The following is a 23264-nucleotide window of genomic DNA, read 5'->3' as shown; positions in this document are numbered from 1 at the left end:
GAGCAGAGACTGGGTGTTTGGAAACCACCCCTGCCCGAAACAACTGCGAAAAGGGTTTAGCTAAATAAAGGCTGAGAACAGGGGGTGTGCTCGTCCGTCTGCCAGCAGCTAGCGGCTCCCCAGGCACATCAGCTCTATCGCCTCGCCACCTTCTGCAGTTTTCCTTCCCGGCATGCAAAATCCCAGGGACATTCAGCACGTATTTGAGTAATTTATCAATTTCTTTACTCAGCTCTTCTAGCCTTATTCTCTAATATGCTTAGAAAACTTCTGCTTCTTGGGGAGGAAAAAAAAGAGACTATGTCACCATCTCAATTACGCACTGAGACAGTGCGGCTGAGACGGACCAGTGGGTCACCTGGGCAGGAAAGCCATTATCTGCCATGTACACTGTCAAATTTCATAGGAAGGAGGTGGGAAGGTTCCTTCTGACAAGAAGTGGTTTTGATTTAGTGCTACTATAACGAACTGCATGGTGTGTCTAAAGATGACAGAGTACCTGGAAGGTAGTCTACTTACCCATAAGGATAACTGCCATCTCTTTAAACAGAACAGAGAAAAGATTATTTAAATAGGTTTGGATATATTCCCTGTGTCATAGCAGACATGTTAGCTGCCAGCAGCCATCCCACAGCTATTTTCAAATGGTCAGAAAGCAGATATTCTGAATAATTACATCTAGCAGGATCCAGGCAGATAAAAATTTCTCTGAACATCACCAAACCGGGGTAATGGCCCATTATGAATAACAGCACCTCGGGAAATGAGACTAAACCATGTCTCTGGTCATCTTATGCGTAGGTGAGTAAAGCGAACACTTCCAAGTGGTGATGGTCAGCCAGGTCTCATGGGGAACCTGAGGACAATGTTACAGAGCTCCAATCAAGGCTACTAAAGTGCAGTTTACAATTTCAGCAAAGCCGGCTTTTATCAGTACTCCCACATGCCGAGAGATGGACTCTGTGACTGCTTATGAAATGTTTTGTCATCTAGCTTCCACTTTTCAGCAAGCTGATGAAAAAAAAGCATAAATCCATCAGACATGTTGTCTTACCAACTCCTGATATGTTTTGGCTACTTACAGAGAGTAAGAGAAGTCTTTGGAGCAGATGTGAAATTCAGATCTTGTTTGCTCACTTGTCATCACTCAAAAAGCAAAACAAACACTCCTGCTCCTGCAAAACTTAGCCCTCGCGTCCCACTGCTCTGCCTCGCCGCACTGCACGCTTGCTTGATCTCCCCCATGGGTGATGGTTCCTTTTGGTCCGTAGCGCGGTCCACGTTCTTTAAAACTTGCTGTGAAGTGCCAGAGAAGCAGCGATAGCGAGCCCAGGAAATTGTGCAAATCAGTCCAGGTGGCAATTATGCCACAGACGTGACTCATAAAAAATACCTAGAATGCCATCGTACTGCACCTGAGAGCAAAAGGTAATCCAGAGAGTCATGAAAAACGATTTCACGAGAAACTTCCTAGTCAGTGTGTTTGTCAGTGTTGTCACTGTGAGTTTCTCTGCCACGAGAAGGGGGTTTTACAGGTACGCGGAGCCACCTACAAACTCTGGATAACACAAAAGCAGCCAGGATATCCGTTTATTACAAATGCCCTTTTTCTTTCTGATACTGCAACGTGCTCCCCAACCTTCACGACATTTCTCATGTGATACTGCAAAACGTGGAGCTGGTTTGGCAGGACTTCCACGTACTTCTTCAGAAGTGACGTATGCAGTTTTTCAGCATCTTCTCCTTACACCTTAGCTGCTCTTCCCGGTGTTTTGCTGTGTTCCCCAGGCACGCGTAGAGCCGGGCTGCGACCGGCTGCATGACCGGCAGCAGCGAGGGAGGGAATGGAAACCCGGGACAAGGCTGTCTCCATCCTCCTCCCAGACTGCGGAGCAGATCAGGAGGTGGTGTTGGTGTATCACTTAAAGGAAAGTTTTTTTCTTCTTGTTCTTGCACCTACAATCACAGACAAAACAGAAAAAGTGATCTGAAGCTGCTATCTGGCCCAAGAGAAAAAAAATCTTAACAGAAACAAACATAATCCCATATGAGATGAGCCCAGAAGAATCTAATTGGATTTTTTCTTAAGCTAAATTCTACAATACCCTTATCTCCTTGATTATTTACCACACACAGTAATAAGCAGACAAAGAAAATTTGCTCTTGATAAAGTCTTCCAGCCAGATTTCAGCATCCTGAAAGATTTCTTTTTTAACTAAAAAAAGAAAGCTATATCTTTACTAGGAACGCCTTAATCGTTTTGCTTTTTTAACAGCCATCACATGGTATAAAAATACTTGTTCTGGAAATTCTGAATTTTATTGCTCCTGTTATCTATTCTTTTTTCTGTAATGACTGATATATTTAACCTTCTCCCCACCAGGATGACGTAGCAGGGAGGAGCCAGTTTCCCGTTCAGAACAGGCACATCACCGATGACTTTGAGCGGATGCTGCCAGACGCAGCGCCGAGGCCGAAGCCCGCTCTCCACCGCGGTCCCTGTCCCCAGCCCTGCACAGGCCAAAGTTCCCAGCGCAATCGCCAAGGGAGCCTGGGGCCGAGGAACAGCAGCCGCAGGGAGCGGAGCCCGAGAACGCTGGGCACAGCAGCCGCAGGACCAGCCCTCGATGCATCCACTGCGCTTTGGTGGTAAGGATGCGGAAAATAAAACGAAACGTGGACCTAGGCCGTCCTTGTCATGCTTTGCATCAAGTCTCTCCATCTTTCCAGCGAGAGACGGTCGCTCCCTCTGCAGCTCTCCGAAGCGACGAGCGGTCACGGCAGTGGTTGGAAAGGATGAACTTCTCAAGGCTTCACATGCATCACCAGCCAGCAGTCACCGTGATTTCCTGAGCCTCTCCTCCCCAGATGCACAAAATTAAGTTTTGCTTTTTATGGATGCATAATTAACCCCTCGAGTAAACATCTATTCAAACCTATATAATTAGTACTTAATTTTTCAAAAAGCTAACGAAAGGCCCTTTTAGGTTCCTAATTGGCTGCTACTTTCTATTAGTTAACTCTGAGTATGAACTATCAACATGGGAAAATCACTGTATGACAGGAACTGCGCAGAGCGGGAATGCGAGGCTGAAAGCCGACAAGCAGGATGGCCAAGCATCTGGGTGCACGACCCAGTATACCTCACGTGGCCTGTCGTTGTGCTGTACAGCCTAAATGTGATTCAAAAGGAGCCATTCTTCAGTTGAAGAAATTCAACCCGCAATGTCTGATGTTTAGGTCACGGGGTGGTTGTAAATTTTGGGATGGTGGTTTGTCAGGGCATGTCCCAGAAAGAGAGTTTTCTATGAAAACAATGGCAAGACGAGAGATGTGCTAGCTGGAATTATTTAGGGACAGATAATCAAGCTATACAGTAAATGTACCACTGAGCAGCTTAATTAACAGCGCATGCTTATCAGAAGCTAATTACATGATTCTTTACCATTTTAAAATGAATAGTTACTACTTAGTTCCCAGGACCATAATTACCAGGTTAGAAGAATGTACAAAATCTATAGCTAAGTTCTTTGGATAACTCAGTTTAACCACTTTATTTATAAAAATAAAGCCTATAGAAAAGAGCAACACTTTCCAGCAGAGACAGCATAGATTCAAAGAAGCAGCATCTAGTTCCACATCAACTCATTCGCAATCATGCTAGAAATGAAGGAACCTCCTTGCTTTACAGTCAGCGTCTGTGTTTTAAGGCAACAAAGGAAAGCAAATAATGCTTACGGATTCCACTTCAGAGGAATACATTATCGAATTGCGTGTTATTTCAAGGAGCTCATCTAGAATAACACCTTCCCCCCACCCAACCGCTCAGCAATCCCAGCTGCGTTGTTTATAAAAGTCTTTATTTATTTATTTGCGCTCCGAAGTCCATGGCGGTGTCATTGGCTGGGCTGCAGTGCTCTCTGCTGGCACCAGCCTGGGAGCTGCGGGGACGCCACAGCTGAGCAAAGCCAGCGACAAGGCGGTCACAGCCCTGAGCCTGTCCACCTGGGGACCGTACTGCTGGCACTGCCAGGCCCACGGATTTACAACCCATGAGTCAAGCTTCTGGAAAACCCTGAGATGACCAACACTGGGTCTTTGTATTTGCTTTCTGAGTTTGTATTTACGTTCAGGGTGCCACGTCTCAAAACATCTGTGCTTGAAAACCCCTGTGCGAGCGCCTCCTGCACAAATGGCCCTGCTGCCCTGTTTGCCCTCCCACTGATAATATTCAGGAGGTATTTTCTTTTCTCACTTCCTTGCAAAAACAGACAGAAGTGTTCCAGGTCCCTTCTCACCCGAGGATACCTGAGCTAAGTCCCACCATTTTATTCATTTCCAAGGCAAAGGTCTCTGGCGCTGCCTGATGAAGAGCACCCAGGACCAGGATCAAAGATCATACATGATTTTCTGGAAAACCTCCTTTGCGCTTTGTTACCTGGCCCCGCCACGGCAAGGCCCACAGGGACGGGGCTAACAGCATCTTTCCAACACCTCTGCAAACAGGCTGCTGTAATTTGCACATCGTGCTGTTGCTTTCCATTACACCTCCTCACTTCTGATTCACACCGTTAAAAACTAGATTGTTGCTTGCTCTGAGTGTTTTTGGTTAATAACTGCTATTTTAACTCAAGCCCATTGAGAGCTCAGCAAAAGTCCCTGAACTGAATTGCCTGTTGTCCTAGATTTCTATCAGGCAAGGTCGAGAGCCACCATCTCGACTGATTCTTTCCACAAGAAAGCACACAAGGGAGCTTTTCCCTCTCGCTCCCACCGGGTTGTTGGTGTTTTTCTCAGGGCGATTCTGAAGGCCAAACTCTGAACACTGCTGATGTGGGGAACGGTGCAGCTCTTGCATACTGAAGAGCTCTGCTCTGCTTTCCTTTTTTTCAGGCAAGTTTCTTCCTACTCCTAACTGATGGCTGTCCCTAGCATCTCCCTGCTGCAGTCACGCTCTTTCTGTAAGATTTATAATGCGTTTATAGCAAGTGCTACAACAGCAAGACAAGGCACACGTTTGCACACTCCAGTTTATCGCAGCCATCTCCTCTTCAACACAACTAATAATACTACACGACTCCAAGGACTGGAGCGCAGTAAATCCTTCCCTTTTGTTCTCGTTATCTCTGCCTTGAACTTCTCCCAGAGCAATCGCATTATCATGAATCGTGTCATTTTTAATTTCATTTCCCCTTAATCACCCTACAGCTGACCCAGCCTGGCCTGACTCAGTGCCCCTCGCGCAGGGCCCACGAGCGCTCCTCCGCACAAGGCAAACAAAACCCCGGGGTCAGACACCAGCATCACAGGGATGGAGGATGCTCATGCATAGATGCCACTTTGTCCTCCTTATCGACGCTGTATTTAGAATTATCATCATAATGAACCTATTTCAATAAAGGACTTGTTGCTTTCCTCCTCTGCCGCCCCCCGCCCCGTGCACGTCTACCGGCCGCCTCACTGGCGCCTGCGGGCAGCACTCGGCTCTGCTGCGGGTACGGAGGTTCCTTCAGCTGAATCCACCTTAAAATGCCCTCTGTGGTCCAGGGTGTCCTTATCTCACAACACGAGTTTTAACTGTAGCTGTTAAATTTCTAGTTAGCTTTTGAGAAAGTAAAAGAAGTTGACAAAAAAATCCAAAATCTTATAAAATAATAAGAAATGAGCTGAGACCTGACTATGACAAAGACAATAATACTGAAAGCATTAAATTGTTTTTATGTTTTAAAACTGGAATTAATAGATGGGAATGAAAGAGCACGAGGCAGAAGTGGTCAGCACCTCTCCTGCTCCAGGTCTGTCCCGAGGCACAGCGGGCAGAGCAGCCTCTGGTCCCGAGGCACCGCGGGCACGCACGTCCAGCGCCGGGGCAGGCGCTGTGCCTCCCTGCCGAGGGCTTCTGCTCTCTGCCAGCTGCCACCGGTTTTACACCGGGGTGCAAATGGAAATGTCTGTGCTGCAGCAGGACCAGAGGGATTGACCTGCATGTCTGTGTTTGTACATACATACGTATTAGGGCATATATCTATATGCATGGTGTATATATACATATATATATACACCCTAATAAATGACCTCACGTTACTCTGATCTTGGTGTCTCAGCGGCGATGCCAGCAGTGGGACTGGCACTCCAGAGGAGGTACAGCCAAGGCCACGCAAAGGCTTTTGGTGCTACCAGACAAAAAACATTAAAGGGACGAACAGGTGAAGCTTTACAAGGGTCGCAAGATCAGATCAATGCAAATTCCACCGAAACCTAGTGCTAAACAAAACCTTAACATTCAAATTCGCATCCAGAAATTCTGACCAAAATCCCCAACGCTATGGAGTTCACAGTGACGGAGCCCAGCCAACAGAGAAATGGAGAATACTAACTGCCTCCGCCTTGGAACTAAGCTACTGAAGAAAAAAATATTAAGAAAAATAATGTGATTTTCTAGTATTGCCTCAGAGTTGATTTATTCCTGATATAAAACTAAACTTTGCCATGATATGTACCTTTTTCATGCATTATTCTAGATGGCAGTGTAAATCAAAATTGCAAGTGCCGTCAGTAAAGTTGTTATTGCCATCTCTCAAAATCCTACAGTATAGAAAAGATTCAAAGACTTATTAATATTTCCTATATTCTATTCCTATATATGCTTCTTGGGAAGGCACACACACAGAGGTTTTGAAAGTCAAAATAGAGCCATTGCACGGTTTAAAACAGTCCAAGACTTTGGTAATAGAGATTAATCTCTGCTGCAATGCTTTTTCTCCATGGTTTTGTACTATCTAAAAACAGCGGAGAGCATCACCTTCCCAGTGCTGGAAACGAAATGACTGGGGTGCCAGAGCATCCCGGCGGGAAACCCCATCCCACTCCAGTCCCGCTCCACACTGTGTGGCCCCACAGACCTCCCAGCGTCATAGAAAAGAAAATGGGGCAATTTTTTAATACCGAGAAGTCATTAGTTTGATTAAGGCAAATTATATTTGCATTCCACCCAGGAATATTTCAATAACAAACTGGGTACTCGCGCGGAGCGGCTGCTGCTGCACACCGTGCACCATCTCTCCCAGCAGCAGCTGATTCAATTCCTGCCGGTGAAGCGCTGGGGTTCCCGTGTCCGCGCTGCCAGGTACGGCTGCCGTTCTCGAGAGCGACGTGCACGCACACGCACACCCACAGGCAGCTCGTGCTCGTGGCAATTTACTCGTGGCGAAGTGCTGCCTGGTTACCATCGCGGCAGAGCCATCTCCTCCTCCCCGCTGCCGGTGAGCACCCAGGCGGGCTCTAATCCCCGCAGACCGCGGGAGCCGAGCCGGAGCAGCAGCGAACAGGAGTTGCTTTGTTTGTGGTGACTTGGGTAAGCAAAATGTTATTTCCTTAATAGCCATTTGCTTTTCCTGTCTGTTCTGTGTGGGAAGCAGGTGGGATTCTGGCTAACCTGTTTTTTTTTTTAAATGAATTTTATCTAGTACTGGGGAAATACCGGAGGACTTCTCTGTACAGACTGTTAGTCTAGTACCCTACAGCACTCATGTTATATTTAGCAATTTCATAGAAAGCTGCCTTCTGATGTTTTACTTTAAAAGTACGTTAAGGAATCAGAAATATTTTTAATGCAAATAGTGATTTTGCAAGTCTTCATCAAGGACTACTAAGTTAACGCACTGCTTTTGAATCGATGGAGTGGTGGGATGAATACAAGATGTTTAACGTGGATTTGTTTTTAATGGCGAGCTCATGTTTTCAATTTCTTGTTCTTTTGTCCCTGAACAGGGAGGCTGGCCTGGCAGTTAATTCATTCACGTGCAGATTGCTTGTTTTGGTGTATTTTTTAAAGCAAAGGCCTTTGACTTTGTATTCTCCTTTTTTTCTGTAAACTTCTTTCTAATTCTAAAGGCAAAATCATGAAAGCAGCATGTGTCTTCCCCCTCCATATGTAACTTTGTCACAAGACTATTAATCATGTCTTACAATAATTTTGCTAATGCAGTATATCCATTCAGAAGCAGAGTATCTGTCTGCAGATGGATTTGTTACTGTGAGGTATGAAAGCGGAACAAATTTCTCCAGGAGCTATTTAAGCAAGGTCATAATAACATACATTACATTCTAAGCAATGATGTGTCATTTGCTGGATCAGACAGAACACAGCAGCAGTCACGTTTATTGACTTAGTCTGTAGAAGAGCCCAAAGGTTAGACATTAATATCAAAACTATTTACTACGTCCAGCAGATACTCATCAGATTGAAGTCCTGCATATTGCTTAATTTGTTGTGATGGGGAAGAGGGAAGCTAAACAAATTAAAGCAATGTAATGTACTCTGTTTTAATCTCCAAAGGTCTTTACCTACTTTTATTAGTGAGCATTTCCATTTTATTATGCAATCTTAACACACTACTGTTCTTGCACTGTCACAAAAGATGAATGAGCAAAAGGGCGAACACGGACCCTTCTCTAGATTAGGTGTTGAAAATAATGCATTTTTCAAGCGCGTATTGGGGGTTCTCTGTCCGTGCATCCCACTGCTGCGGCTGGAAGACCCACCAAGCCAGGGGGTGATGCACGTGTGATCGGGGTGTCAGGATGGGTCTGACAAACAAAGCGTGTCAGGAGCATGATGGAAGTGCTCAGATGGACACATCGTATGGCAGGAAAACCTGCCAGTCCAAGCACAAAGTCTGTTCGCCCAACTTTTGTTATGATGGTTTCTATTCCTGTGTAAAGTAAAGCTTCTTCAAGTAAGCGAGTAGATACATTAAACCCCGTTTACCCATACGCTGTGTACCGAGAAAGGTCAGGACATTGTTGGGCCAGAGCCTGAATAAGTAAGAAAAACCAAACAACAAATATATCAAACATGACATTCTCACAAACTGCTGCGAAGTGCAACAAGTGGCTTAACCAGATTGAGAAACAAAGTAAAGACGAGCTCCCAGAGCCTGCATCAGGAAAGTCACAGGTCTCATAATCCTGTGATCACGGCTGGACCGTGAGGCCTCCGTGTCCTGCACCAAGCCCCTTTGCAAATACTTTCCCACGTATCAAAAGAGGAAAAAGTACTGAGAATAACATGATCCAGCGTGAGGAAGGAGGAAGGTGGGCAAGCATTCATCACCCGAGCACATATGCAGCTTTACATTTCAGGCAATTCAAACATTTCATTATTTTGCTCTCAAAATAGCAGCACTTACTCCCCTTCCTCGCAGCACGGCGAGAGGAGGCAGGAAATGACTGGCTCATGATGGCACAGAAAAACTGAGAAAGCAGGAAATCAAATCCACGTGTAGGGAGTCAGAGCTATTCATCCAGCCTTCCCTCCAGATATCAGCAAAACCAAATGCCGTACGCGGAGTGTGACAGAAGGAGGAACTATAAGATGAACAGATGATTCACAGGAGACTAAAGAAAACACGATATTACCTTCCTTTAGAAGCAAAATCCATTTTAAAAAGAAACTTGTTGAATTCGCAAGGAATTAAACATGAGAACACTAAAGGAATCGAGCTTAAATGAGCAAATGGCGGGCAAATTTGACACTTCTGCTCAAATGGGCCAAATTCACAGAAGTGAGCACACATGGCTCCACTGTCACCTCCCGCCGGGGCAGGGGGGACAGTCACCTCTGCCTGGGCGCCCGTGGCGTGGTCCAGCCTCCCCAGGAGGGACTGCCCGGGCTGGCCCCAAAGAGCTTGTGCCAACTGGGCTGCGCTTCAGCGCAGGGGCTGCACGGGAACGGAGACTAAAATACTGTTTGTCCCTGGGGCCAGGCTGACCTACTTTTGGGGGTTTTTACTTCATATTCTTTGTTTGACAGCAGGCTGGGAAAGAAACAGAGAGGTCATCTGAATTTTACCCGTCATTCAACATCACACTGGCATCATGCGTTTGATATTTGGTTAAAGCAGATAAAACTCACCTTCCACCAGCAGCTGAATGTCTCTGCTGAGAATTCATTTTGTGACATTCCAGTTCTGTAGAGATTTGGGATGGGCGGATGACTCCAAATGAAAACTTAATTTTGGGGTTCAAAACATTGGCAGAAAACTTTCTACTAATTGATCAGCATTTTTGTGAAGAACTTTTGATCTTTGCTGATTCTAAACAGCAAGATATGGCTGGTTTTTATAAGGAGTTGTATTTCTAGGAGTTACATGTGCATCAGAATCCAGAAGGTAAATAAAGGTCAAGTGCACGCTGGCCTTTCATGATTTTATGGACTGAAGCCTTCAACTGTTTACAATTGAGTCAATTTTGTTTTCAATAATGTTAAATTAACCTTTAAAAAATTGTGTCAAGGAGCCCAAAACCCTGAAACCGTGCTAATTAAGGAGATAAACTAGGTTCAGGAGAAATTCAATATCTAAGCTGTCTGTCATGAAACAAGATCTTTCAGCTTTTTCTCTGCTTTAATACTTCTGCCTTTTCCAAAGGTTTATTTTTACACAAAAGATTGTGCTTTGTCCTTCGAAGGCTCAGCTGTGTCTCACAGGCTTTGGGGCAGCCGCTCCTGCTCTGGAGAAGTGCGATGCTCCACGTGCCAAGGGTGCTGCTGTCCCCTCCTGCCTGGGGATATTTTCAGTGCATTTCTTTTGTATGCCGATAGTGGGGACAAGCCACATTTTTATATTTTTTTTCTAGACTCAGGGCTTCTTTCTCACCTTCCAGCATAATTCCAGTTCTGTAATGTTAGACCTGCTCTTAATAAGGGCGCTTAGGCATTTGTATAACATTTCACAGCGCCCAGACGTTGTGCAAGCTCTAACTGGTGCCCCCACCGCTGCGGTGAGCTCCCCCCGGGCTGGCAGCGTTACTCTCTGTATTACAGCGGTGCTGCCCAGCCTGCGCTCTAAAGAGCTTAGCAGAGGCGGGGAGGTGGGGGACTGGGACCTGGCCAAGGTCAAGCCACCCGTGAACGGCGGTGCGTGTTTCAGATGCATGGATCAGTGGGGAGTCCCACGGCCGCGTTTACCGACAGCGCAGATTGCCTGCAGTTACATCCTCCAATGCCAATAACAGGGGCTCAGCTGCTGCCTCGCAGAGCAGGGGCGACTCCAGAAAGCTGCGTTTTCTGCGAGCTGCTCTCGCCAGCCCCCCGCACGCCAAGTGGGGGGCTGCAGGCGGGGACCACTTGCTCCACGGCTGCAGCACAGACACCATCAGGGCAGGGCACCAAAAGCTGGGCACCCCTTCACCGCGTTGGTGGCCTCCCACCAGCCAGCACCGCGGCATCGCAGCCCTGTGAGAAAAAGGCAAAGGGAAGGTTATGACTCAGAGCAAAAGCAATCTGTCAATTAACAAAAATTAAAGACGACAGCAGCGCAAACTGTACAAGACAGATCAACAAAATGTTTTATATCAATTCCCCTCCCTGCAGTCATGAGCTCTTTAAACCATTTATTATTTGAACGATAAAGCAGCTCAACCATAATCCATCTCCATCGCTAGCTGTACCTAACTTTTAATCCATTAAGTCATGGATACTTTAGTTAAAATTAGCAACCATTCAGCAGAGCTATTTTAACCACTAAATACGAAGCACAATATAAACATTTGTAATTGCCAACGTGCGCTAAATGAGTATACTGACAAGAGAGTATTACCATATGGTCACCAGCTCCTACCCAGCTGATCTGGTATTACGCTGCATTGACAGCTGGAGCGGGACCTAACGGCAGAGGCACGGTCAGCACGAACGTTTGTGAGTAGCAAAAGCAGCACAAAATTTCACGTGCTTGAAAAGTCTGACTCCTCTGACCAAGCAAAAGCCATTCACAGCATCCTGAATCCAGCTAGCTCCTGGGTAGTCCTGTTCTTCATGCGAGCACCTACCATATCACTCACATCTCTCCTCCTCTTCCTCACAGCGTTCCCTGCTTCCACTCTGGAGGAGATGGGCCGCAAAGAAGATGATAACAGCAGCTCCTGGAAAAAACAGACGAGCAACATCCGAAAAACATTCATTTTCATGGAGGCCCTGGGATCGTAAGTACCATAACTGCTCTCCAGAGCGAGCCACCCCTAGATACCAGCTTCTCAGCCCAGGGCAGCGACTCCCTCCCTAGCACTGGCCAACGTCACAAGAAAACGGCTCCCTCGGAGATGGGCACCAGTCTCCAGGCGCGAGGTGGGCACCCCATCGCTGCTGCGCAATTGCTGCTGGTGCTCTGCTTCACGGCTCACGCTTGCCAAGCGGCACCGAAGCAGCTCCTTCCCACCCAGCCCCGCGGCACGGCTCCGGGTCAGCTCTGCCCTCTCCTCCTTTCCCTCTAAGCCTGCATGGCAGCTTAGTTAAAGTTTTTGCTCTTTTGCTGCTGAGCACACTGGTCTGCTGCAAGGTCAAGCACGGTCAAGGGATGGCTCTGGGAGAGGTATTATAATAATACGTCATATATTTAGCTCATAAACCCTGACTCAGTTGGGGGATGAAACAAGAACAAGGACGTTCAAGTTGTACGATACTTCTCTGTGAGTTAACAGCTTAATTTGCCTATTCATGCGAATGAGACAAGAAAACATTTCCAAGGTGGTGGAGGAGGAATTGAGTTACCTCCACCAGCGAGTTCTGTCACAGCCAGATTTTCTGCTGCTTTAGAACCCATGACAAAGCTCCCAAAAACAGCTACTCCAGAGCTGGGCAACATTTTAAATTACCGTGTTCCCGGTCAGCCTCAGAAATTAGTTAAGTTATCCAGCAGCTTTCTCTAAAGGAATGACGTTTGAAAAAGCTTTATTCTCTCCTAGCCAACTTGTTGATTCATCATTTTTTAATAAGGGGCATAATTATTATAAACTGTTTGGGACAGATATATAGAACAGATGCCCCAGCATCTGATTTGTAGGTTGTTCATTTCCTACTATTACATTAATAGTAAAATTTAGCGTTAGAAATTGGGATTTTTTCCACACACACCGCTTCAGCTAGCTGAAGAATATAAATGAAGATTTGGGACCTAAAACTACCTGGAAACTTCCTGCCACCTTCCCCCAGCATCCACAGCTGTTGGATTAGGGACCTCAGCGAGGACGTCCCTGCCTATTCCCCGAGAGCTCTCAGGAACTTGAAAGGCATTTCCACAAAACAGCCCCCAGAGCTCAAATGGATAAAAGGAGAGAAAAAAAAAATGTGTGAAACAAGGAACAGGTCCCAACACCACCTGCTTTTGGGGCCAGAAGAGAGAAGACCATTGCATATAATTTGCTGAGTGAAACAAAGATTTGAATTCATCGGTAGGGATGCCTTCCCAAAAACCTATGGGCTTTTTTTTTTAATTAATTAATTGTTGGTGGGGTTTGTTTGTTTTTTCCCCTTGCTAGGAACTGGTCCTGGCACAGCCCAGTTCCTCACAACCCCAATGGCCTTGCACATTGCTTCAGCAGCACTCAGGGGCCCACTGGAGGAGCAGGAAAGCTGAGCCCAGCGAGGAGCTGCCCGAGGCTCCCGCTCCCCCCTGCGTCGTCGCCGGCTGCCGCTCCCTAACAAAGACACAGGAGCAAAGCACCGCAAGCAGATGGGTACAGCTCCGTGCTCAGCCAACCGATCTGCACAGTATGCTGGATTCTTTGTTTAGTGGATTACAGGAGATACAGGTTTTCTGCCCTCGTTTATTGGGTTTGCTGCAATAGCATCCCAACCAAGAAGGTGCTTCTGCTGCGCTCACCTTCCTCGCTCTGCCCTCCAGCTCCCTGCAGCGCTTTGCAGACTCAGCGGCAAGTTCCATTTAACTTTCATCAATTAATCTGTTGCTCATTTGATGAGGATTATTGAGGACTGATCTGGCAAAGTATGCACTGTCACTGTCCCGAGACATGTGTTCAGCTACCCAAGATAAACCTTTAACAGGATTGCAGCCTTTAGGCATGTTATAAATACCTGCTCATCGCTGCGCTGGGCTGAACCTGTATCAGGAATGCACAAGACAGTCATTGTCACTTTGTCACTTAGGGTACACAGAAAGGAAAACACACTGGATGCTGAATGAAAGCGTTAACTGAGGCTATCCAGTTGTTTTGCACTTTAGATATACAAAACGTTGACTGATATACCCGAACCGCAATGTAATTGGGCTCTCTTCACTGCAATTCAGCGCTCAGTCCTCAGGGCAATGCCAACCAGGCAAAATGAAGAACTGCTTTAAGACGGTGGGGGCTTTGCGGAGACGCGGTTTGTATTAAGCAGGAATCTGGCCCCGTTGGAGGGGAGGCTGCGGAGACCTTTCCACAGGGAGTTGTTATCCCCAGTGAGCACCCGAGCCGCAGACTGCCCCGTTAGTGAGGGGGTTGTCGATACAGCCCCTCGGCTGCACTTAGCCCGGGAAAATTCCCCCAGTCCCAATGGATTCAGAGCACCCCGGAGGTGTGCTCTGAACCTGGCATGGCTGAAGTTCACCCATAGCCTGGCACATACAGGAGTAACATGCTTGACTGTCTTTACAGACAGTCCTGAAGGACGGGACTTAATTTCATTGCAGGGATCTTTTTCGTCCACTACCTCAACACAGCTTCATGAGGAACTATGCAACAATAACCTTTTCTCTACAGGGAATATTGTGGGTTTTTTTCTACGTATTGCATAATCTTGCATTGAATATCCTACGTTTGGGGCTGCTGGAGATGTAGTTCTAGCTTTACAATCAGCATCCACTTTGAGTTAAATTACTTCCATATTATTTTTTCTTGCTATTTCCTCTTTCTCTCTGTAAGTATCCTTCCAGTTCACAGCAGCAGCATCTACTGAAATACAACTTCTCTCTGCAGAGGTGCCTTTTCAGAAGTTTTCCTAGTGAAGCAAAGAAGCACTGGCAAGCTCTTTGCTCTGAAATGCATCAAGAAGTCTCCTCTCACAAGGGACAGCAGCTTAGAGAACGAAATAGCAGTATTGAAAAAGTGAGTATATATGCATTGTAATGTAAAGTAGAACAAATGTGCTTCCTAAAACACGTGGCTCTACAGTAAGAATAATATAAAGAATTAAGTATTTCTTTTTAAAGAAATATAAATATTAATATGAATTAGTAGATCAGTAAAGTTTCTTCTCTCACTCCTCGGCTGGACTTGGAACCGCAACGGCCATCCTGCCCCAGACCTGTGGAATGAGATAGAGGAAGCAAAGCAGCACTCAGGGAAGGAGAACCAGAGTTAATGCTTTTGCAGTCCCAGGAACACAGCTGATGCAGAGCAGGCAGGTCTGCTCCGCCGCTGGCAGTGCCCGGTGCTCCAAAGAGCATGGCGTCAATGACCCTCTGCCACACAGGGCGAGGGAGATCAGCCACAAATCAGCGCAGTGAACTTTCACTGGTGATTAAAGCAAGATGACTGTTGGGTTTCCCACTTGAGAAGCCACTTTGCCCGGTTTGTTTCTAACCCACGCTTATCTTTGCAGAATAAAGCACGAAAACATCGTGACATTAGAAGATATCTACGAGAGCACGACCCACTTCTACCTGGTCATGCAGCTGTAAGTATCAGCAGAGCCATTTCTTTGTGGGCCGCAGAGGAAGATGAGCGGCAGGACCAGGGTGATGCACCGTATGTCAGCACCTACACACCAGAGTCCCTCACGTGTAAAAGTTGCATGCACAAGCGCCGTTCAAACACCTCTCGCTAACAAAGCTGCGTGGTTTGAACTAACCTGGACACTTCTCATGCTGTCTTGGCCCATACTCCTTTTAGCAGCAAGTTTCTAAACCAAGATTAGGATCTATTTATGCAAATTAATTCATCACAGTTTAGCAGGGCAGAGACAGAAGTATTTCTAATTAAAGCTGTGCCATGCAGGGTTTCTGGAAATGAAAACGGGCAACATGTCAGCTGCAGAGAAAGCAGCTCGCTGTGGGCATCAGCTCTGAGCACCCGGCTGCTACTGCTAACTTGCAAATTCAGCTAAAAGGAAGCAATCACACAAAAACCTCTCTCTGCTCGTGTAGCAGAGCCTGGGGGCAGTCCTGCCGGCGGTGCTGGATACCTGCGGCTCAGACCTGCCGGGAGCTGCATCGTAACTTTACCCAAAATCCCCAGGTTTACCAGTAACTCTTACTGGCACCCTGAAATTGCACTCCAGAGTGTCCATCGACCTCTCAGCCTCACAAAAACTGCTGCCCAAGGAACAGTTCTGCTACAGGTGGAGTTGTAAAAGGACCAGAAAGTTAGCTTGCCTAACATGAAAGCATGATTAGCTTGCTTTAACTTTCTTTTCAATCTTTTTCTTTCTGAACTACCATTTCCACAGCGTATCTGGGGGAGAGCTATTTGACCGAATTTTGGAACGAGGAGTTTACACAGAGAAAGATGCGAGTGTGGTGATCCATCAGGTCCTGACAGCAGTGAAGTACCTCCACGAAAACGGAATAGTTCACCGTGACCTGAAGGTGAGACCTGTCCCCCAGCCACGGCAGTGCCGCGGGGAGCCGGTGCGACTGCAGGCTCTGCCCTCTCTGCCCCGTTACTTTCTGTTGTTCCTTTCCATTTTCCTACCACAAATTTCAACCTCTGACCACTCTGTATTCGCAGCCTGAAAACCTTCTTTACCTTACTCCCGAAGAGAACTCCAAAATCATGATCACGGACTTTGGCTTGTCTAAAATGGAACAGAACGGCATCATGTCCACCGCTTGTGGGACTCCAGGATATGTTGGTAAGCCAAGGATCAGGAACAGGCTTGTGCTGGTAGACTGTCTGGAAAAAAGGTTGTGCATGTACAGTACGTTACCTAGCAGAGGGGAAAAAAAAAAAACAAAAACATAATTACGTTAACAACAACATGCTAGTCACAGATGCACTGCACGGACCACATAAAGCCTGGATTACAGATGAATGTAGAGACTGCAAAATCCCAGAATATTTAACAGTGCAAAGAAAAGGATAAAAAAAAATATTTCAGCGTTAGTCAGGTATTTATTGAAATTTTAAAACAATGGGATTTTGTTTCATGTTCACCAGACTGCATTTGCTTGATCCACAGCTTACTGGTTAAAACCTCAGGATACAGGCAGAAATTATCAGTGGTTCTTTCTATTGATGGCATAAAATAGATACAAAAAGCACAGACCAATCCAGCCGGTAAACGGGGCTGTTACTGGTTGATTCTCCTGCACTGACACCTCAGAGACCAAGTGTACAAGAACTACTGCTTTTCCCAGTATTTATTATTTTCCCAGTAATTTATTATTGCTTAGAATTTTTATTTGGTTTTGCTGTTCTGCAGCCCCTGAAGTCCTCGCCCAGAAACCATACAGCAAAGCCGTAGACTGCTGGTCCATTGGAGTCATCACCTATATCCTGTAAGTAAGAGCAAACAGCATCCACTTATTTTTCCATGAGTTTCCCAACTCCTCCATCGCTTCAGACACCTCTGCAGAGTGGCAGTGGAGGCGATACCGGACCTCCCGTTTTGCTGTGGGAACATGGCAGCAGCGTATTCTTCCCTTGCACAGATCCACTAGACCATAGAAAGGAAAGGGATGCGGGGAATCAAGTACTGGAGCGGAGATGAAAGGAATCACATTTTCTCTATTATGTGCCTCATCCTATGCTTTGTTTTTTTTCAGTTGCCTACAAATATCATTCAGTCTTCCTCGGTACTTTTTGTTTCCTTTCCTCCCACGCCATACAGTTATGTACCAGCTGTGGCTTTGTCCTTTCGCTGCTGCAGTTAAGTTTTTAACTCTTTTCTGCAGCTTTACCAATACCCTTAGCTGTGAGGGGCAGACAGATGGATAGAGCAGCCTCCCCTGTTACTCACTCCCTCGTGCTGCCCGTGCGTGCCCTGGCCGGGCTGCGGAGGAGCCCGTGCAGCCATGGATGGCAGTGCTGGAGGACCGCTGGCTTTCTGCTCTGTTCCAGGCTGTGCGGGTATCCTCCTTTCTACGAAGAGACCGAATCCAAACTGTTTGAAAAGATTAAAGAAGGCTACTATGAGTTTGAGTCTCCATTTTGGGATGACATCTCTGCATCAGGTAAAGCTCCGGCACCGGGAAGCACCGTGCTCCCTCCCACAAGCTGCAATACAGAGCCCTGCAACCCGTGGGCCGGAGCCTGCACCAGCCGAGCCCCCGCGCACCCCGGCAGGGACAGGAAAGGGTGAAGCGTTGAACTGAGTCACTCGCACAGCAGCAAACCCCCAGACGTGGGAACTGATTGCAGAGGCTCCCAGCACCGCGTTAGCAGGGGTGACGATGCCAAAGCCGAGCTGCACTGGCAGAGCTTGGGGTACTTTGCATCCTGCCTGTAGCACAGCATCCTCAGCTGAAGCCTTTGTTAATGTAACCCTGATTTTCACAATTAGTGAGCTCAGAGTGGGCTTACGTTTCCCTTGGAAGCAGGGGAACTCTGGGGTTTTTTCACCTTCTTTTTCAGTTAGGGTTTTTGGGTTTTTTGGTTTTTTTCTTTTCCCCTTTGCTTTTCTTCCCATCAGGCCACATTTCCTTACAGCCACACAGCAAACTGTGTCAGCCACCACTGCACCCTTCCACCAGGCTAACCTGCTTGTGGAGCTCGCCTGCACAGTGTTTACCGAAGCCACCATCTTAGCAGCATATTTAAACATCGGCCTTTTATACATACAAACAAAACTAGCATGAGGTCTGTTAGGACTTAATAACAAACACCACAATCCTCCCTGCAAAAAAAGAAAAAAAAAAAAATGGGAGGGATGTAACTGCTCTTTAGGGCAACTTCTAAATCCTCTCAGCTTGCACCGTCTTATGTTTTTTAGCTGAATAATTCAACTCAAATGCATGTAATCTAGGCCTGAAGTTTGGTATGTCCTCAGTTAACGTTTTTTCATTCAGAGCCCTTCGCTGCAAACATCTCCCTTTAATGGGGTAATGAAGCAGTACAAACACCTCCTTCTTGGGGCTGAGCATTGCGACGTTTATCCACTAGCATTTGCCATATGCTATTAAGATCATATCTTGAAACAAGGAGAAAATAACCTTTTCTCTCTGCTTCTCCTCCCCTCCCAAACAGCCAAGGATTTCATCAGACATTTACTGGAGAAAAACCCGAACACGAGGTTTACCTGTGAAGAAGCCCTGCGGCACCCATGGTGAGAGGGCCGGGGCCCCGGCAGTAGCTGGCGGCCATGGGGATTTAGCAGCCTCCGCGTCCCGCTCCACGTGCTCAGTGGTGCTGGGAACAGGGGTTTCTCCCCAGCCCCCGTTATTAACGTCACCGCCTGCCTCCGCGTGGCCCTGGGTGTTTCTTTTTTGTGTGCGAAGAAGGAAAATTATGAATAATTAAAGATGCAATTTGTGCCTATTTGCCTCCGTAAACAGAGGCAAAGAAGAAATCCCATCCTGAGCTTTTCCAAGCTTTGAAGTGTGTGTTTGTGTTACATTTTGTTGCTGTTTTTCCTTTGGGTTTAATTATTGCTGATTGAACGTACAAAGCAGTTAGTTGCCTCCAGAATGTGGAATGCCTTACAAATGCCATCTGCCTACGAGCCCATTTTCTTCTCTCCCCATCTGCAGGATTAATGGAAATACAGCCCTTCACCGTGACATATACCCATCTGTCAGCGCTCAGATTCAGAAAAACTTTGCAAAGAGCAAATGGAGGGTAAGTCGTCTGTTGGTGGGAGCCCAGAGCCATTTCACTAACAAATGCCAGTTGCTGCCATCTAGCAATAAGCAAGGCTTCGGTTGTGTGGGTAAGAACCCAAAAGCTGAGATCCTCCAAAGGCTGCCTGAAAATTGTATGCAGTTACTGTTTATAGTATGTTTGGACCAATATTCCCTGCTGCAATGCACACTGGTAAATTTACCACAAACATTGCAGCATAGTGGCCTCGCCAAGAAAGTAAGGGGGAGGAGGAAAGGATTATTGCCTTTATACTGAGGGAGTGAAATTGGTGCTCCATCAGCAGATCTTTTGGGGAGCTTAATCCAGCTTTTCCGCCTTTCAGCCTTGAAGATAAATTGGTACTTCACTTGTATCAAGAGCTTTAGAAAGAAATTAGGCAGAGAGAGGAATGCCAAAGGAACCACGTGTACAACAGCGTTTTAAATACTTACATTTAAAATTCAGCTCTAGTCTCCATTTCACACTGCAGGGTAATTTACAGCTGTTCCCCTGATTTCCTCACGTAGAAGTGGTTGTAGTCTTCAAAAGCATCCACAGTTTGCACTCAATGGAAACCACCGTGTTTATGCCAGGATCAAGCACGTCCCACTTTCCACATATTGTGCAAACAGACAGGCAGCGCTAACCGGTACAGCGCTGCCCGCCCCGTGCACGCAGTCCCTACCTAAGGGGGACCGTCCGTTTGTCCACAGCACCCACCCAGCCCGGCATCACTGGGAGCTCACCGTGGGTTTCGTGTCTTTTTCCCCAGCAAGCCTTCAATGCCGCAGCCGTTGTGCACCACATGAAGAAGCTCCACATGAATGGTCACGCAGCGGCTGAAGGCACCCACCCCGTTATACAAGCCTCAGAGCCACCCAGACCCAACACACCTATGGTGGCCACCCGGCCAGCAACGCCAAACAAAGACAAGGACACATCACTCCCTCTGGTCCCCACGCAGGGCTGTCCAAACCCTCCCGCTCAGCTGGAGCAAGACACAGGAATGAGAGAGGGAAAGCTGCAAAGCCGCTCAGAGAATGGACCTCTGCCTGCAGGCAGCAGCCTGATCCTGCCGGATAACCACAGCCCACCAACCAGAACTTCTTGTGGCTGCAGTCCAGCCTGCGTGGGGCACGAGAAAACAAAGACATCCTTCTGCTCCGAGACGGTGCTCCTTAAAAAATCTGCAAAATCCCAGTAGGTATCCAAAAGATTAGCCATAATTTCCAACAAAGTATATGGGAATAACCATGTCTGGAAGGAGTTGTCTGGCACTTACGTCGCCAGCCCCAGGTGGAGGTAGAAAGAAGGGAGGAATAAGGACAGAAGCAAACGTTTTGGCTGGCTGGATAGCAGCACCCAGCCAAGTGCCTTCCATGCTTGTAGGAGCATCAGGTAAGGCACAGTGCCCAGGCTGCGTGGCAGAGCTTGCAGCGAGCCGAGGCAGCAGTGCTCAGCTGCCACGCTCTGTTGATTTGAGCACATTTGCTCTCCAGAAACTGCAGTTGCTGGTGGTTAAAGCTGCTGATGCCAACTACTCAGCTGGTGCTGAGTGACTGGACCCTGCCTTTGCTGCGGTGCTGACTCGCACCCAGCTCTGCTTTGCTTTCAGCAGCTGATGTTCTTCACACTAAAAACATAACTTCAGTTCACCTACAGAATGATCATAAATATTGCTATTTCTCTTTTTTCTTCTTTCTCTTCTGATTCTTCCATTTCCAACCAGTCACTTCAAATCAGAAGTTCTTGTTCCAATGAAAACCAGTAAACACTCTTCTCACTGTGGCACTGGGCAAACTGGAGTTTGTTTGATCATGTGATGAGGAGGCAGCCACTGGGCTCCCCGCATTGCCAGCGGTAAGTGCTCTGCAATCCAACCACTAGCTGCTTTTAATTAATCCCATTATGGCATGAAAAAGGGAAAGGCACAAATAGCAAAGCGATTGTACATGAAAAACTGACTCACAGATTTTTTGCAACAGAAAAAGCCTTAACTAAACCATCTTTCAAGGAAGAAATCATCTTTCAGCTTCTGTTAAGGCCTGTGACTGATCCAACTGTTACAATGACAACAGAGTTGCCCAAGGAGCATGTGAAAGGAAGCCAACCATGTCATATCAAACTCCACCATTATTTAAGCTGCTCACTAGGAATCACACTGGAAGCAAACAGCTTCATCAGCTGGGATTAGGGCTTTTCAGCCGGGTCTCAGCTGTGACCATGAGCAAAGGGCTGACAACAGGCTGCTGGTCCATGGCCAAGCATAGACAGGACATCTCTGCAGCCTGAAGGGCCATTCCCTGTCCCAGATTTGGTCCAGGCAGGTCAGTTTAAGTTGCTTTGTTACCAGAGAGCAGAGCATGGAGATGTTCGCTTTGTAGGTGAGCAGAGTGCAATCATGGAAGTTTCATCCCATTTGACCATAGCTTGGATTAATTCTGGACTAGCTAAATTGTTATCATTTGCACCACATTATATATGAGCAGTAAGAAGTATTGCTATTAGATCCTGCATTAAAGAAGGTTCCTCAAAGGCGAGCATATGCTAGCATAGTTCTCCACAAAAGCTACATAGCGAGCTACATCCTATCATCTTTGATGACACCCTCTACTGACGAGATTATATGAACAGAACTAATACAAAGGATTAATAGAAGAGACAAATGCAAGCGAGACCTACTACAGGTTCCAAAAAGGTCCATTCCGATGATCAGTCATGTAATAGCCCTTTACAAATAAAGCACACAAAGGGATCCAAGCTGTTCCTAACCCCCATGCTACTGCTTATTAACAGAGCACATTTTGAAGGTAGCAGTCTAGCAAAACAAAGTTTAATCCTCAACTGAAATTCTCTCTTGCAGAAACAGAAGGGCTGTTTTACTCTTTTCTGCACTTCAAAGCCAGACATCAACAGTGCGAGCGAGAAAGGAGGCTGTGTCCCGCCAGGGGCGGGCGGGCAGCAGCGTCTCAGACAGCAGTGACCGACTGGTGATGAGCAGCACGTTAGTCCCAGGAATCCATCCATGCAGTGACCTCGGGGTGTTTCTGGATTGTTAAAACTGGGAGAAGGCACTTTAGCAAGGGAAAGTCTGAGGCTACTGCTAGCATATTCAGTGTATATTACCCATATGACATCGCTCAATGCTATAAGCTTTTGTTTTCTGTATACTGTTTAGTTGTCCAATGCATAATAAGTGCACTGCACAACGTAAATCCTATAAACCAAAGCCATGCAGAGTTTTACTCAGTGGCAGCTCAGTTATTTTTACAATCTGCATCCTATCCACTCCTTGGATTTTGGTTAGTCCCAGGCTTTGGCACTCTGAAGTTCAGCATCAACCAGCTGCCCAGTTCTCACTTCAGCTACAAAAGGAGAGACAACCTGCTAGCAACCTCCATATGTCTGATAATAATCACAGCAAGGTCTAAATTCCCTGCTTCCAAGTCTGTAATTGCACAATAAATACTTGCTTAATAAAGCCGAGTTTTGTTTTGTAAAGTGCCTCTTGGTTATTCATAGAAATTTGATGTGGAAATGGTCTATTAAGTGCCTTCTAAAGCATTCCCCGTGCATCTGCAGACCTGCTCCCTCTGGTATTTTCTGGCAAAGCGTCACATGGTAAATAAGCAGATTGCGGCGGAAAGTCAAACAAGACATTTGACTTCACCTTTGAGTACAAGATCGCATTGCTCTTATTTGTATAA

General features: G+C 46.7%; 1 protein-coding gene across 1 annotated transcript; it reads left to right on the top strand.

Moving 5' to 3' along the window:
- The first annotated feature begins 7171 nt into the window (after positions 1-7171).
- On the top strand, positions 7172-23241 carry CAMK1G (calcium/calmodulin dependent protein kinase IG). The gene is made up of 13 exons (XM_009462410.2): positions 7172-7354; positions 11865-11982; positions 14755-14883; positions 15380-15454; positions 16226-16364; positions 16507-16630; positions 17201-17276; positions 17839-17951; positions 18964-19042; positions 19467-19554; positions 20330-20757; positions 21287-21417; positions 22421-23241. The coding sequence occupies exons 2-12, from the start codon at positions 11891-11893 to the stop codon at positions 21378-21380; spliced, it is 1437 nt and encodes a 478-aa protein (XP_009460685.1). The 5' UTR covers positions 7172-7354; positions 11865-11890; the 3' UTR covers positions 21381-21417; positions 22421-23241.
- Positions 23242-23264: the final 23 nt, after the last annotated feature.

The sequence above is a fragment of the Nipponia nippon genome, unplaced genomic scaffold, assembly GCF_047370975.1.
Source record: "Nipponia nippon isolate SJK-2023a ecotype South Korea unplaced genomic scaffold, ASM4737097v1 scaffold_25, whole genome shotgun sequence".
Taxonomy (NCBI): domain Eukaryota; kingdom Metazoa; phylum Chordata; class Aves; order Pelecaniformes; family Threskiornithidae; genus Nipponia; species Nipponia nippon.
The sequence above is the reverse complement of the archived record's forward strand: the minus strand, read 5'-3'. Positions and strand labels throughout refer to the sequence as shown.